We start from the raw sequence: 17,688 nt of genomic DNA, 5'->3' as shown, positions 1-17,688 counted from the left end.
ATCACGCATAAATACCTGAGAGCGCGGGCTTAACATTTGCGTTTCTAATTTTATCTGAATTATTTAACTCTCCGAGTAAACAAACCAGAACATTCAGCGAGCTCTCCCGAAGCTTCTGCCACTGCAAACGAATTCAGCATCGTTAGGTAGCAGTGACTGCAACAAAAACAGATGAGAACTACAAGTTCATTTTCCCCAGACAAATTTTTTATTAAATAACAAACATTGTACGAAAACTTCCACAAAGTAGTGGCAAGAGTTAACACTTTAAAGGCTAAAATTTCTTCTTTACTTTGTAAAAGACACAATACAAAAGCAGGCAAGTCTTAGTCACTAAAAACACAACATGCATGCTCTCACACAATCTTCGGGGCGTCGTCCACTGCGTGTCAGAAATACTGAACTGTCAGGCGGAAGGAGACAAAGTGCTGTACATGTGGAGGCAAACCGCACTGCTTAGAAATGCTCGTTCGTACGTTTAAAAACATTCTCCGTAAAATTCACAGTCTTGTGGGATTATCGTTTTGTGCTTCTTGTCTCTGCTGGATGTAGATGTCAAAAAAACAAAAACAAAAAAAAACTAAATCAAAATGAAAACAAAACATGAAGATTTTGTGCAATCTGGTTAACGTCAGGCAAACCTTTAGCGTAAGAGTGTGTGTAGGAACAAAACAAGTAGCTCAAAAAGTTGCATTATTCCAAGGAATAGTCTGTTATTTTGGGGAACTTCTGGATCTAACTTCATGCTGAGAGTTTGGCTTCAATGTCACCAGATCTCATTTAAAACTCAGTAAGCAGGACAAAGACCGGTGCCACCAAACATAAACAGTTGAAGTTTTGGGGGTTTGATATGCAGGAATCACTTCTCCATACTCTTTCACTTGGGCTTTTTATGCATTAAATTTAATGAAATATGTAAGGTTAATTTTTGTCACCGTCAGACCACTCCACATTTACAGGATGGTTGTTCCCTGTGATTCTCAGTCTTACATGCTGCCTACATGTAAAATTGCCAAATACTGTGTGTAACTGCATTATCACAGTCACAGCCTGCAGTGGCAATAAAAAGATTTCACATCAATGAAATGAAAAAGGTCCTAAATGTTTACATCAGCTTCAAAGTATCCCACCAACTTTGTGTGTTTTGTGCTTGGAGAAACCTATATAGTCACTATAAGATGACATTTGTGCTTTAAAACGATTTTGAATATTTCCTGCAGCGAAGGCAGAAGACAGGTTACATTTTAGCCTCATCTTGCAGGCTAACAGACTAAAAAAAGGTTAAAAAACACAAACAGGAGACGTTTGTCCGAGTGCTCTGTTCATGGTAAAGAAAAGCAAAGAAAAAAAAGTGTGTGTGTTGCCATGACTCTCAGTATCACAGAGATGGTCACACTCAACACGTGCACGAAAGAGCAAACTGTGGGCTGACTGATTGTGGGATGTGCTGAGGGAGGACAGTTGGTGAAACATGTACTTGTTGCTCTTGTCAGCTGATTCTTGGTCATTCTCTTGGTCACGGCTTGGCAGCTGTGGTGACAGTTTGGTGTGGGGGGCCCTACCATAAGCAGATCACATACACTTTGCCCCCTCTGGAAGACACTGGAGCTGCTTCTCGATTATATTCCGAATATAGTTATACCTGCAAATATGAAGGCAGAGGAAGACCAAATCTGAGGATTTTTTAAAGAGCCAATAAAAACACGTGCACATCCACATTAGACTGGGGGCAGGTGGTGGGCTAAAAAATAGTTTAAAAATAGCTTGTAGGCCTCCACTTTTCATATTTATTGCAGCTCATAAAAGTTAAAGATGTTAAGATTATGTTTACTGAATGCCAGGACAGATTAAAAATGTATTTCTTATACCTTCTCCTGAGTTTCTGCACCTCTCTGTCCTCCTCTTCCTTTAGCTTGGTGATGAAACTCTGGAGGACAGGCATCTCAAACTTGATATACTGCGCCACCTTGTGAAAGCAAAGAGAATTTTAAGGCCAAATCCCAAAAGATAATTGAATATTGGAAACACAAGTGCAAATACTTGTGCGTATACTTTATTCGTTTTACAAGGAAAAAGTAACTGTAAAATAATTAACACATGTTCATTTATAGCTATGAAAAAAGAAAATGGTGATTTACATCATATGTGACTTCTTCTCCGAGATCTTCTTCCATGAGGAATATTTTGCAGACTTGCTCACACGGTCCCTGCATGATTCTCAGCAACATAGGATAGTCAGTCCGCTTCAGTTTCACTCGCTCTGAAACACCAGAACATACACGGAGTGATGGATTAATAACAATAACACATTTTATACACAATGTCCTCAATGTCCGCCTTTGAGCTACATGACACATATCCATATTTGTAATCCACATAGCCAATAGTTCATGAATAATTTAGCACTGACATTCAGACTTTACAGCTGGGTCTGATGCAAGAACTTAATCAAAAACAAACAGCAAGAGCACTCAGTTGTATGTGGGGTAGTTTGCCATTTGTTACCGCAACATAATCTACAATCTCATCAAACATCTTCATCATCATTTTGAAAGCATCATTACTTTTCAGTTACACTTCTGCTAATTGCTGTTTGATTACTGACTGCAATGTGTTTCTTTCAGCTCAGAAAACCCAGTGAGTGAACAGAAATGGAATAATGACAACACCGATTCTGTGTTGAGTTTCCAAATATCATAGCCTCTAAAAAAAATAAAAATAAATTATAAGCTTTATAGAGATTCAAAAGGTTGATCCTGTTCATCTTGACGTAGCATTTTCAGCTACGAAGCTTTATAGAGAAGCTCTGTGTTGTAGCTTTAGTTCAGATTTGATTGCACCACCAGCAATAATGCAAAAACTTCCAACTTTAAAAGTAATAAAACTAAAAGTCTAAAAGTAGATGATAAAATCAGATAAAATAAAATTAGTGGACTGCGGCTAAAGTCTTAACTCACCTCCACTAGCATGGACCAGATAGAGTGCAAAATCATCTGGGCTGTTTTCGATTTTGAACTTGTTAAGGAGAACTCGTAGCACCTGCGGCGTGGTCATACAGCTGTTGATGCGAACGTTAGTCACCGACCCGTAAGCAGGCGTAAACACTGCTGTCTGAGGATGAAATGGAAAAACATTTTAAATATTAATATTTTAAATATTAATTTAGGTTCAGTTAAAATTGTTGAAGCTAAAACTTTTACTCTTTTCACTTTTAAACACATTTTCTCAAGAAAAATGTAACTAAAACCTGTTCCCAAATCACATAAAGTCACATAAATGAACTAACCTAATGAATTTTATTTGATTATTCTGTAAGTTTTTAAAAGTTTTACTTTATGGTTGTAGAAGTGTCCGTTGATGGAGAATCGATGGCGTCGGATTTTCCTCTGGTCACTTGGCGACCTTCGCTGGCCTCTCCTTAAGACCCCGGCATCGCTCTTTGTCCTGAGGAGCTGAGCGGAGCTCTCACTGTCCTCTGTCAAATCAAATGTTGAACCACCTTAAATTACTGATTATTATTCAGTGTAGCCCTAAGCTAAGATCACAAAATAGTGAAAGAAAACCATAGTTTTAGAAATAAACATCACTTACACAGAACTGTAAACAAATTTTATCTTTCGCTTTAATGTGCAAATTTTATTTTTAATTAAAAATGTGTTTATAGCTAATTTCATTTCATCTTAATGCGATCCAACTTTTTTTCGCCAAGATTCAGCCAGTTTAAAAACAAAATATTCTTAGTAAATGACTGATGTTTGAGGCTGCTTATTCGATCCTCATTATAGCCATCAGAGTAATGTACAGTTCAAATGAGTAAAACCAAAAGAACAGGTAGCAAAAAACTGAGAAACAGCTCAAAAAAATCTATAAATACTGAAAGAAGTGTGAGCAAACACGTTCAAAATAAGATAAATCTATCTATCCATCCATCCGCTTATCCTTTTCAGAGTCACAGGGGGTGCAGGAGCATATCCCAGCTGTCATAGGGCAAGAGGCGGGGTACGCCCTGGACAGGTCGCCAGTCTGTCGCAGAGCTAATACACAGAGACAGACAACCAGTCGCGCTTACATTCACTCCCGCATTCACACCTATGGGCAATTTAGACTAATTTACACCTTTGGGTTAATATTTTACTCTTACTTTATTGGTTATTTATAACCATGTAGATACAGCTTGAAATATTTAAAATCTAAATGACTGAAGTCTTAAAATATAAATGTATAAAACGAAAGTCCAAAATTTACCTTCTGCCTCCTCTTCAGTCACACCGTTGTCCTCTGGTTGGCTGTCAGGTGGCGTCACTTCCACTGTGGGTGAGCTCTGCTGAGCCTGTTGACCATCTGTGGTGGTGGGAGAACTTCAAACAGGGAACAGGAGAGAGTACATTTATGGGGTGAAGGAGAAGAACTGCAAACTGTCAAAACTGTAAACATACAGCTAAAAATATTTTTTCAGATAAAAACTGCACCTTCAAATGATAACTCCCATCATGTATTTATGACCATAAGCTGTAGTTTCTCAAAAAACTATTATCCTGATATTGATTTTAGTGTGGACTAACAGCCACTAGAATCTTGTAAAGCCATTAAGTTTAAGAGCAGTCCAGGTCTAAAACTCCCTCCACACCATGTATGAATCTAGAGGGAGATCTCGATCAGTTTGTGAGATTTTCTTGAGAACACCAGTTTTTCTTTTTTCACTTTGATATGTGTTTGTGATGCCATCAACATGCTGGTCTGTCCTGACTGTAGTGGTGAGTCTTATTATTAGGTTTCCTGTAGTAGCTGCCATTTTTAACCTGCTGTTTAACATACGTCATATCTGGGTTGGTTAGTTTCAACTTGTGACTGCTGTTCCTCTTTGCCAGTGCAGCTGTTCTTTTAGTTAGGAGTTGTGACAATGTTTCCTGTCATAATCAAGCAAATTTCTGAAGAATCTCACAGCAATTTGGCTACTTATGAGAGTTTTTGTTGTTGTTTTCATGTTAACATCCAAATGGCAGCTCTATGCCTGTGAGGCCTGCTATCCTCGGAGCAAGAATAGCTTCTTTTGATAAATGGGAGCGCTGAAAATGGCACTAAGAGCCTATTGACATGGACTGATTTGCAATAGCTTGGAGTACGATCCTCAATTAAACCAGAAGTGTGGCTTAAAAGATTCACTTTTGCTTATGGAAAGCTGCCAATTTGTATCTTATTTAGGAATTAAACTCCATTTACATGGATTTAAATCTCAAACCCTAATTACACACTTTTAAACATTAAATACCTGCTTGTCTTTCATTGGACAAACTAGATAAAATCTATATCTGCCCTCACTGACCTCTCTGTATCACCATTTCCGGTCACTGGGGTGTAACTGGATCTGTCTGGAGCTCTTACCCTTGACTGTCCAGATTGCAACCCGAGTGCCAAGACGTGGAGGAGGGGGGCGGCCGGATTCGCTCGTGGTCATCCTGCATCTGTAGCCTGATTGGTCGCCGGAGGCCCCAAAAGATATTCAGCAAGCCCTCAACAATCAGTTCCTCTTCTTCCTGTTGGAAGACACGAATACTGATGAATACACACAAACACACATATACAGTAAATACACACAGACTGGACAGTTGCTACTCCTTAGGGATATAGGGTGAAATGGGTGGGGTATATTATATTAAATATATTAAGAGCAAAAGTGAAAGCGGGGATGAAGCCTCGACACATTCAGGTTCTTCTGTTGAAATTTAAAACAATAAAATAAGATTAAACACATTCACTCACTCACACTGTATGTGAGTACATACACACACAAACCGAGAGATGCAATTACTCACCTCTCTGTGCCGCAGCTGCAGATTCTGCCCTTCATAATAGAGGTTGTAAGTTTTAAGATGTGACAGGACTGTTGACCTGAAGACAGAAGTAGTTAAATCACTGGAAGGAAACAAAGTTTTAAGGAGATTCCCACTGATTTACCACCTCGTAGTGCCTGCAGCTGTAATTCTGCATGCACCGTGCACTTTTAACAACACTAGTTCAAATTTTGGGGATCTTTATTCATCCCAAAAATGCATAACATCATCACTAATGGAGTGATGCAAATATATCTGAAAACCAGTTGGTGCTAACATCAGTGGATACAGGTCACTGCACTGACAATATTTCTGGCACTTAATCACCACTTTGGTAATTTTGGATTTCACTTAGTTTCTGTGGTGGTGAGTTGAAGGCAGCTGAGAGATGAGCAAACAAAAAGAAAACTATTCTACAAAGTCTCATTCTATGCCACTGTGCAGGGGCAGGTTGTAATATAGCCATGTAGTAATAGATCACCTCCTGTGTAATGCTGGTGCGGCCCTCCACAACATTCCTGATAAAATAAAGTATTCCTTACTATGCTGTTAATGTTAATGTCAGTAAGACCGAAAATAAAAAGAACTAATTAAAAAAAAAAAACTTCATATATGTTTAGAGAAAGATAGGGCAGTCTCTGCTGCTGGATTAGTGTTATTGTGTACTTTATGCAGGGGCAGATTGAAATGTTAATTCCAACCCTGTTTAACCCTGAGATTAACAAACTGCCCAATCTCAAATCTGACAAAATTCTCTGACCCACCCAAACCTTAAATTACAATGTTGCCGTTTTCACTGATTTTTCATCTTCTCACAGTTTTCTCCTAGAGGTTTATTCTCCATTAGCATTACTTGATAGCCACTACTACATTTAAGTTCTTTCCCACCAGATAAGAACCAGATGAGATCAGGATTAAAAGATTAAAAATAAGTCACAGAATTGAGATTAATGTGTAATTTTCAGATCCCGTCCTTTCTTTCATTAGCTCTCATTTCTTTTTTAATGTACAGACAAAGGAAGAAGAAAAGTGGGTGTAGCAGTTTCTTGGTGTAGTAAGATAAGAAGCATGTCTAAAGAGAAGCATTTAATGTCTGTTCTTGGTAAGGCTGAGATTCAGTTTCAATTGATGTTTTCTCATCAGCTTAATAAAGCCACCATTAAAAACTTTGGAAAAGACATTTATCTTTGGCTGTGTGAATAAAATGTTGATTTGGCTTTCTGTTGAGAGGTTTGGGGTTTCAGTAGATGCAAGTGTGTGATTTCCTGTCTCTGTGTTAACCCTGTGAGTGACTGGTAACATGATCTGTGTACTGCTGTTTATTATTCAGTCATCTTGGCAGGATATCGTGTCTTGTATGCTTATAGAAGTCAAATGTAATTTGACAATTAACTGACAAGCAGTTTCAGGACCAGGTGAAGTCCTGTTCCCTTAATATTTCAATGTCTCTATACTGAAGTCTCACAATACAAGTGAATGTATATGCAGGTAGGCGGAGTAACTGTAACTTTATGTTGTGGAGAAAAATAATTGTTAATAGTTTTCAGTGTGCATTATTTATCATTTTTATTAACTGATTGGTCAGACTTCAAAAGCCAAAGATCACACAGTTTGTTAGGTATTAGGGATACTTGTTGTCATAAATAAAGACCTAGATTTCAGATAATGAACACTGCAAACAGTTAACAGGCTGAAACCTTTAAAACCACAAACATCCCTATTTCACATCATCTTTTTTAAATTAATGGGTTTTTTTTAAACATACCAAAGATGAATAAAGGCTACTCATTTGTTTCCCTGTTGTCACTTACTGTGAATTTATAATCTGTATAAACATACTTATGTTTATATGAGAAACAGTGCGGGATGGAAGACTTACTTGCTGACGAACTTGTTCTCTCCGATCTGAACCCCGTACTGTGTATCATCCATTCTCAGTGAGCATGAGAGGAGCTGAGACACAAAGAAGGCACACAGAGTTAATGTCTCATGACTCCTCATGACCAGCAGCGAGCACAGAACAGAAGTGACAGAGTGACTGCAGGAAGAGGAGGAGGCAGAGCTGCAGACCGTAAACAATAACAAGAAGATGATATCTGCTTTCCTGGCAACTACTTCCCTTAAGATAGTTAAACCTCCACCACTGTGTCCCTGTACTAAATCAAAACATATACTATGCGAATGAGGGGAGCAGCTGCTCTCCTCATTCTCTTCTTCGTCTTACAATGTATTTTCTCTTTCCTGTGAGCTCTTTCACATAAACAAACGCTGCACATTTGCACATGCAGCTGTTTTAAATGGCACTCTGCCACCACCCTGCAGAGTTTTCCTTCCCTCTTCGCTGAGTGACAGAGTGTTTCTGTGTGAGTTTGGCAAGATAGAAACCTCCGGATGAAGGACAGGTGCAGGACACATGGACCACCTGCTGCTGCAAATTATTTCAGCTGCCTAAACATTCATCTCTGAGCATGCTACTGGCAAAACACATTATGTGCCTTCATCTGCCATATAGCACGCTTTTCTTTTCTTTTTGTTTTTCCTCAGAACATGAAGACCAAAAGTTAAAGATGCAACTGTTGCAGGGTTTTTCCTCAAAATAGGCCTTTGGAGTCAGAGGCACTTACCAAGATTAGTTTGCATGTAGATGAAGCAATGAATCGCCTTACTTAACACGAAATTGAGCATTTTGCTACCGTTTTAGCAATTTCATGAGCAAAAATACATTTTATGGTTGAGTAAATGTAACCCCACCTAACTCTTTGAGGTCTAAAATCAGTGATGACCTCTGGCCTAGCCCACAAAAGTTATTCCCCAAAATGAAAGTTCATGATAGTTACTTAACAAGCCCATGCTATAAGAAACATCTTTTTTTAAGTAATTAAAATAAGAATTCTTGGTTCTCTAACCAAACCCTGTGTTTTTGAGACAAGCAGAAAGGATATTTTGGAACAACTTTCAATGAAGAATGATAGTTTTTTTTAACCCTTGACCTTAATAATAATAATAAAAAAAATACATAATATGATTGCACAGGGTCCTGCGACAGACTGGCGACTGCGACAGACTGGCGACCTGTCCAGGGTGTACCCTGCCTCTCGCCCTATGACAGCTGGGATAGGCTCCAGCGCCCCCCGCGACCCTGAAAAGGATAAGCGGAAGCGAATGGATGGATGGATGGATGGATTGCACAGGGTCATCAATGATGCTGACATAGACCTTAAAAACACATTTTCTTCTGGGGATTTTCCTCTATATGTAGAAAGACCTCTGCTTTGTCATGCAATGCGCGTGATTTTTTTCTACACTGACATATTTCAATAAGTCACAACTGAACTGAAACAACATTTACTGCAGGTCTCAGCTTAGCCTCTGAAGAAAATGAATCCTATTGGTTTAAATGATCGCCTGTTTAAGGCAGATTGCAAAAAAAAAAAAAAAAAATGGTTAGACATTCATGATGACCTGACAATACAGCTTCAATATCTGTGTGACTTTACACTTAGATCTGTCATCAGGTCACAATTTATTCTTCACTCTTCAAGACACCTACACTGTGTTAGATTTAAGTAACATTTAAGTCCACACTATGCAACAGTGATGACCTACGAAATTACAGCTATACCTACAGCTGCTATTCCTCTGCTGTTTGTTTTGCATCCCTTGCTGTCTCTTGTTTTTCTACCCGTAAGATGATCAGGTCACTTTTGTGGCAGTCCCCAGAGACTCCTTGACAATAGTCCTTGTTCTACTGCGGAGTGCCTTGGCGAGCTGGAGGCAGAGAGATGGTTCAAGTGGGTGAGCTAACTGAGACTACGAAGACAAGGACTACCAGCTACAATACAAGACGGTGGAGTTCGAATCCTTCCACTGGGTAAGCAATTCACTGGACACAGCTTATTACTGCTCCACTGTTATTTGCAACAAACTCTAAATTTGTATGATTCATGTATATTTAAAAAAAACGTGTGTCTAGCCTCCTTTCATATTCCTTTTAGAGCAACTGTGAGTGACCTGAGGTAGTCTGCAGGCTGATTCCAGCCCCAGGTGTGTACTTTACCCATACCTGCCGTAGACTTTTTTGTTTTGTGTTAACATTGAAGTAGTATTACTGCTAATTAGTTACAGTTAACCCCTGTTTACAGCATACTCCCCACAGTAGTGTTAAATACACTTGATTTACTGTAAACAGGCCGAAACACCCAAAACCATTTTGGACATTAGTTGAAAGGCCTCGGTTTAAACTACCTTCCTGTTACATAGCCAGTGCCTCTGTAACATAACAGCCAACAAAATATGAAATATTAAGAATATATATATATATAAATGTATTATAAGACAACAATGGATCTTACCGTCGTAAAGACTATGAGTTGTTGAGTCACCAGAGAAGAAACTGCCTATGAGGAGAGGCAGCCAAAGTTATAGGCAGGTAGATTCTGTTTGTATCCTCAGGTGTCAGTGATCCAAGAGGGTCTTTTCTTCTGAACGTGACTGTGAACAGACAGGGAAGAGTGGGGACGTTAAAAGGAAGTGCTCCCCTTCCGTTAAATCACTTCCTCCTTTACTCAATCAGCCACACAGGAAGCCGACACAGGGCCTGACACAGCTTAAAACTTCCTCAATTCAAGCAGCACAAATGAATAATCCGCTTACACACACGTGGACGAGCCTCACCCTGTTATCAATCTTTAAACTCTTGGATCAGGCACATACTTCCACAGTTTAGTGTAAACAGAAGCAGCTTCAACACGCAGTGCTGATAAAATAAGATGGGGCTGTCAATCTCTGAAATAAAAAGCCTCAGTTAATGTGGGCAAATTAAATATTTAACGCCAATCAGCTCAGCCCAACGCCAGGGGCTATCAATATTTCATCACCTATATTAGCCCTGTCAAGAGCTCAAAAGCTAAGCACTGACCTACACAATGGAAGACATTAGCCTTTATTATCACGGTCAAAGGCAGCGGTCTGCGACGGACATGTGGACAGCTGACAACACAAAAACAATGCCATAATTGTCTGAGATCAACGTGAACTTTATGCCAACTAAACTGGAATCTGATAACAAAATTGATCCTTCTTTCATGAGACTTCAAGCTCCAGAGAAAAAGATTGACTCAGACATGTCACTTTTAACGCTGCTGAGAGGGCAACATTAAAAATGTGAGCCATACTCACTGCTCATTCATGGTGAGACACCCATTTTGTTCTTTTCACTGTTATTTTAGAGCAGTGTCAATCATCTAATACGAGTTAACATATTATTTAATTCAGGGGTTGTAAATGAAAAACTAGATGAATACAAATGATCTTCTTTTGGCTGCTCTCTTTAGTGGTTGCCAAAGTGGATCAGATGCTTCCATCTCACCTTGCCTCTAGCATCCTCCTGTATCACACCTGCCCCTCTACATGTCCTCTTTCACTGCATCCATTTTCTCTGTGGTCTTTTCCTTCTGCCTGGCAGGCTCCATATTCACCTTCCTTTGTTCAGTGTATTCGCTGTCCCTCCTCTGCATGTCCAATCCATCTCAGCCTTACCTCTCCAACTTTGTCTCGACCTAAGCTGTCCTTCTGAAGTATCCATTTATAATGAATACATTATTAGAAATTAATACAGCATTGGTCAGTCATTGGGAGTGAGAGCATCTTCAACTCTTTTCAGGGTCACTCTCTACAAACTAATCATAGTACATCTCACTACCATCTTATAAACCCTCCCTTTCACTCTAATCACTCATCTCTACCCACTGTACCCTGGCTACACTCTCTTCTTCACCTTGGTACTGTCTGTCGCTTTAGATAATTGACCCCACTTCTACTATGAACAACACTTATTCTTTAGACATTTTATTTTTAGTTTACCTGGCACCTTACTCTTTTCATTTTGCTGAATTATGATAGCGATGGCTAAACTGATGCAAAAACTAATCTGCAGCTGGGCTTCAAATTCACTTTTACTATTGTAAAACTATTAGACTGTTATATTTTATAAACTTTATTATTACTTTAGTCTACTTTTAATGTGTTTCATTTGCACAAACAAAAAATGTGATTCAAAGTTTCAAAAGAGGCCTAAAAGTGTTTAACAGGTTTTTTTTTCCTTTTTCGCTCCATTTCAAGTTATCAAAAAAAAAAAAGTGAACAATTTATATTGTTTTAGTTTTAGAACTCCATAAATGTATCAAAACATATGACTGTAATGGAAATGCAAAGCTAAAGCTCTAAATAATCATAAGCAGCCCACTGCAGAGTACTCACGTATTTTTTTTTTTTTTTATCAAAATAAGGCAGCTCTACAATAGCAGGCCATAACATGCTCAGAGACCAGATTTCGATGCAGTTACCCTGTTTAATTGAAACATCTCCAAACCATTGATCACTTTTGTCTGTTATAACAAGAGATTCTTGTGTTAGTACAGGGAGTGCAGAATTATTAGGCAAATGAGTATTTTGTCCACATCATCCTCTTCATGCATGTTGTCTTACTCCAAGCTGTATAGGCTCGACAGCCTACTACCAATTAAGCATATTAGGTGATGTGCATCTCTGTAATGAGAAGGGGTGTGGTCTAATGACATCAACACCCTATATCAGGTGTGCATAATTATTAGGCAACTTCCTTTCCTTTGGCAAAATGGGTCAAAAGAAGGACTTGACGGGCTCAGAAAAGTCAAAAATAGTGAGATATCTTGCAGAGGGATGCAGCAGTCTCAAAATTGCAAAGCTTCTCAAGCGTGATCATCGAACAATCAAGCGTTTCATTCAAAATAGTCAACAGGGTCACAAGAAGCGTGTGGAAAAACCAAGGCGCAAAATAACTGCCCATGAACTGAGAAAAGTCAAGCATGCAGCTGCCAAGATGCCACTTGCCACCAGTTTGGCCATATTTCAGAGCTGCAACATCACTGGAGTGCCCAAAAGCACAAGGTGTGCAATACTCAGAGACATGGCCAAGGTAAGAAAGGCTGAAAGACGACCACCACTGAGCAAGACACACAAGCTGAAACGTCAAGACTGGGCCAAGAAATATCTCAAGACTGGTTTTTCTAAGGTTTTATGGACTGATGAAATGAGAGTGAGTCTTGATGGGCCAGATGGATGGGCCCGTGGCTGGATTGGTAAAGGGCAGAGAGCGCCAGTCCAACTCAGACGCCAGCAAGGTGGAGGTGGAGTACTGGTTTGGGCTCATCAAAGATGAGCTTGTGGGGCCTTTTCGGGTTGAGGATGGAGTCAAGCTCAACTCCCAGTCCTACTGCCAGTTTCTGGAAGACACCTTCTTCAAGCAGTGGTACAGGAAGAAGTCTGCATCCTTCAAGAAAAACATGATTTTCATGCAGGACAATGCTCCATCACACGCGTCCAAGTACTCCACAGCGTGGCTGGCAAGAAAAGGTATAAAAGAAGAAAAACTAATGACATGGCCTCCTTGTTCACCTGATCTGAACCCCATTGAGAACCTGTGGTCCATCATCAAATGTGAGATTTACAAGGAGGGAAAACAGTACACCTCTCTGAACAGTGTCTGGGAGGCTGTGGTTGCTGCTGCACGCAATGTTGATGGTGAACAGATCAAAACACTGACAGAATCCATGGATGGCAGGCTTTTGAGTGTCCTTGCAAAGAAAGGTGGCTATATTGGTCACTGATTTGTTTTTGTTTTGTTTTTGAATGTCAGAAATGTATATTTGTGAATGTGGAGATGTTATATTGGTTTCACTGGTAAAAATAAATAATTGAAATGGGTATATATTTGTTTTTTGTTAAGTTGCCTAATAATTATGCACAGTAATAGTCACCTGCACACACAGATATCCCCCTAAAATAGCTAAAACTAAAAACTACTTCCAAAAACATTCAGCTTTGATATTAATGAGTTTTTTGGGTTCATTGAGAACATTGTTGTTGTTCAATAATAAAATTATTCCTCAAAAATACAACTTGCCTAATAATTCTGCACTCCCTGTAGAAATGCTCTGCAGGATGGTGTGGCTGCAATAGCAGAACCAGCAGCATATAAATCTAGCCAGACTGACCCACGGCTGACCTAGTCCTGTTTCAGATCGGAGTGCTCTTCTGTGTCCAAATGTAGAGCTAATCGACCGTCTGAAATCCCCCCGTGCCTCATTACAACCTCAGTCAACCCACAGCCTCCATCTACCCCCTCTTTCTATATATATTTATGTCTCATCATTTTTGTACCACAGTAACTCTGCTCTCCGCTGCTTTCTGTTCACAGTTTGCTGCTTCATGTTTCCTTGTGAAAGACTAGAGGCTATCTAACACACTATTACAAACCAGGATCACAACTTCCTCCATCCTCCCCCCGGCTTGTTTTCTGCCCTCTTGCCCTGCTCCCTCTGAACCTCCTCCGTCAATGTCTTTGGCTGAAATGCTCGATGAATAGCTCCTGTCCTCTTCCCCTGCCTTCAGCCTCCACGTTACCACTGCTCTGCCTTGCTATTGTCATTATTGTCATAGCAACACCAAAAACATCTGAGCTCCCGAAACTAGTTCACAACACTGAGCCAAAAATAGTGTGTGTATGTGTGTGTGTCTGTTCGTCTCTCCTGCTCCTTGTTAGGCTTACTGGGCTTGTCAAAAAAACAAAACAAAAAAAACAACACAGTGAAGCATGACTCGAATCCGAATATGGCTCCCAGATTCCAGATAAAGACGGAGCTTTTCTTCCTTTTCGGCAGATGGTAGAGCTAAAGATTATCAGCTGCTGGTTTGTTTCACATAAAGTCAATTAAATCTGGAAGAAATTCCCATCTCCGTCAATCAAAGCACACCCACTTTTTTGTGAAATAATGACGCCATGCAAAGTTTAACCATGCTACAAATATTTTCCTAGTTACAGTTCTTCAAAGTACATAGAGCTCGGTATAAATTTGGTGCTCTTTAATTTGGTGTAATTTTCCAGCACTCTGGTCTTTTGTAACTTCAAAAGTAGAGACAATGAAATTACATTTTCAGAGCTGAAACACACACTGACACTTTGTTCAAAACTTAAACCAAATTGGTTTTACGTCCACTTTAAACATCAGTCTCACCAGCTCTGCACATCAATATCATCGGATATATCAGAGCTTCGACAGCCTCAATTTAATGTCTATTATGCAGTGCAGGGGTATCAAAAATATAACTTGTGGGCCCAAACCAGCAACCCAAGTGATCTGCTTTGGCAGAGAGGAGGGCTATGGAAAAAATTGCAAAGAGGGAAGGCAGAAATGTTAGAGTTTTACCTGAATTTTTTTTTTAGGTTTATGGTTTTCTTACTGATTTTCTATGGACTCTGATCACCACGTTCCTGCGTGGATGCCCCTTCACTTCTCTTGTTCTCTGTCACTAATAGTCCATTTAATTGCTCCCCTTGAGGTTCAGAAAGTTAAGGTTTGCCATTGTTGTTCCAAGTGTCTTCAAAAGTGACACCACAATTATCACTGCACCTCCTGATTCCTGAACAAATGTGTGTGCGGCACTAGATTTTAATTATATATCAAAGCAGGAGCACAGAGGGAGACTGCGGCAGGAAAGATGGGATGTTAAAAGGAAAATAAATTAGTTTTCTGTTTCAGCCTAATCTGTTATAGAAGTTTGTTTTTTTTTAACCGCCCACATGTCATAATTTTGGATTACTATTTTAAAATTTGACTTATTATCTCAAATTTCTGAGAAAATAACTTTAAATGTCAAACAATGGCCTATTGTGTATGTGTGTGGGTATTTATCTAGTTATTGTTCGGGTGAAGACTGGGGCTGTGTTGTCATTGATTGTCACTGATCACATAAACATTGACTATTGCAAGGGCCGTAAACACCAGGCTAAAACTTTCCTAAGATGGTGTCAAAAAAAAATAAATAAAAGCGTCCAGATGAACTGGCAGTCAAAGCATTTGAGATGTCAGAAAGGGCTATGGGAACTTGAAAAGACTATTTTGATATTTGTAATGGTCAAAATTTTAGAGAATAACTCAACACAAATCAGTAAGGGAAACCTTAAGTTGACTGGTACTAGCTACCAAAACTAAATATTGTCCAGTATTTGTGAAAACATTTAATTTTAATGTTTACATTGTGGTTTACGCTTACCGCTTACCTACCTAATCACCCAAAAGTTGAAATCAAACGTCAACAAAACACTTTAAAAACACCAGAAACGACCATGGTGGATGGATTTATTGCTGGTATATATTAAACTGCAGTTTACAATATACTGGCAAGTGAGTGCACATTAATATTCACTTTTTTTTTTGGCACTGCCTCCGTCTATCCGGCCCTATTTTCTTGTTATGTAACGCGTTTTAAGGACACATCTTTATGCACACTCTGGTAGAGACCCAGTGGGGTAGTCCTATCATTTGCTGTTCAAGATTTAGGCTAGGGCATCATGTTTGGTGCCCTGATGTTTCCTCACAAATGCCTCATATTCGAGGTTTTTAGTCTGTCTGTCCCCTGCGCTTTTAATAAATAAATAAATCTGCAAATCGTCCTGCATTTGATGCTGTCGAAACACTAAAACTTCATTTTTATACAGGCAACCAAAGAATCCATCTGCAGCCAGCCCGTATCGCCACATCTACCGCTCAGACACATCATCATGATCAGCCTACTCAGCCACACCGACCCCTCTGTCTGCTTCGTGCCGACTTTTGGAAGTCTTCTCACGGCTCACCTAACATAGGTCTCCTCGGTCCTTTTCTTTCGTCTTCCAGTCGTTTCTCCTGAACTGAGCGTTAGCCGTTAAAACTCCTGGGACAAGTCGCTCGTTCTCCTGCCGTTGGACACAATCAGCGGGGCGCGTGCAGCAGTGCATCCAGAAGCTGGTAGGAGGAGAGCGCGAGAGGTCCATCTGTTGTGGCGGAGCTCGCGGCACAGCAGCGTCGCGGGGCCCCGGCAGGGAGCCAATCAGAGGGCGAGGCTGACGTGTCTTTGTTCGCGCTGCGTGAGGAGATGAATGAGAAGTGGACAACAATAGCAGAGCAGAAGGCAAGGACATTATTCAACAGAAACCCCAATTTAATGGAAGCACGACACAAAAGTACAATGTCCCACGTCAAACTCTGTCCACGCATGTGCAACTTCATGCTAGTTTATGGCTCTTATGGAAGATCAGATCTGCCAAAATACAATAAACTTAAAAAAAAAAAAATTTCATTATTTATTACTGTCCAAGTCAAAATTTCGAGTTATGCATCTCAAAATTTCAACTTACAAGTTTAAATGAGAGACTTACATTTTGAAAAAAATACCTTCAAATTTATTTTTTAAATAAATAATTTTGGTGTCAGAAACAAACTTCCATATATTAGCTCCCTTTTATAAGAAGACTAAACATTTTGTTTTCTTTTCCCTTTTTCCTTAAAAAAGTACTGTTGTAGACTTGGTGTAACCTCTGGCGTCCTCGATCATCACAACATGGACATAACCCATTTCAACTTCTAGCCATCTTGAGGATCTGAAAATCTTGTGGTCCACTGAAACATTTAATCAGAACTCCAATCATCATACAAACCTAAGAGGAAATACTTCCTGTTTCATGTTTTCACTGATTCTCTTTGTCAGAGAAAACAGCCAAAGGGAAAAATCTTTCTTCATGCCTTCACTCTGGTGATAAAAATGAGCAATTTTTAAAATCTTATTACTGAAACTTTAAAACACTGAATAAACTAATTACAACCATTCTTCAATAAAAGACAGTCCTGTTTTTGTACACGTATAAAACATAGACATAACCACCTGCTGAACTATAGGAAGCTGCCTGCACTCACATATTTGCATCTATTGACTTGTATATTGTTTTGCTTTCGTTGTTGCTTCCTTTACTTGACTGTTCTGTGTGTTTTACTGTGGATGT

General features: G+C 39.5%; 1 protein-coding gene across 1 annotated transcript; it reads right to left on the bottom strand.

The window, feature by feature from the left end:
* Positions 1–185: 185 nt before the first annotated feature.
* rassf2b (Ras association domain family member 2b) lies at positions 186–16,838 on the bottom strand. The gene is made up of 11 exons (XM_014414666.4): positions 16,507–16,838; positions 10,184–10,322; positions 7,711–7,784; positions 5,814–5,889; positions 5,383–5,534; positions 4,246–4,358; positions 3,333–3,475; positions 2,958–3,111; positions 2,139–2,260; positions 1,869–1,966; positions 186–1,642 (listed from the first exon to the last, which is right to left on the bottom strand). The coding sequence occupies exons 3-11, from the start codon at positions 7,761–7,763 to the stop codon at positions 1,573–1,575; spliced, it is 981 nt and encodes a 326-aa protein (XP_014270152.1). The 5' UTR covers positions 7,764–7,784; positions 10,184–10,322; positions 16,507–16,838; the 3' UTR covers positions 186–1,572.
* Between the last annotated feature and the right edge of the window lie 850 nt (positions 16,839–17,688).

The sequence above is a fragment of the Maylandia zebra genome, linkage group LG12 (genome assembly GCF_041146795.1).
Source record: "Maylandia zebra isolate NMK-2024a linkage group LG12, Mzebra_GT3a, whole genome shotgun sequence".
NCBI lineage: Eukaryota > Metazoa > Chordata > Actinopteri > Cichliformes > Cichlidae > Maylandia > Maylandia zebra.
Note: the sequence above shows the minus strand (reverse complement) of the source record. Positions and strands in the feature narration are given on the sequence as shown.

What these genes read in the sequence shown, in the direction of transcription:
- rassf2b (XM_014414666.4), bottom strand. Translation starts at nt 7,763, where the DNA reads ATGGATGATACACAGTACGGGGTTCAGATCGGAGAGAACAAGTTCGTC. An exon ending in TGCAGCTGCGGCACAGAGAG is followed by an intron (nt 5,535 to 5,813) that starts GTGAGTAATTGC and finishes GTCTTCCAACAG; the next exon opens with GAAGAAGAGGAACTGATTGT. An exon ending in GAGAAGAAGTCACATATGAT is followed by an intron (nt 1,967 to 2,138) that starts GTAAATCACCAT and finishes TGCTTTCACAAG; the next exon opens with GTGGCGCAGTATATCAAGTT.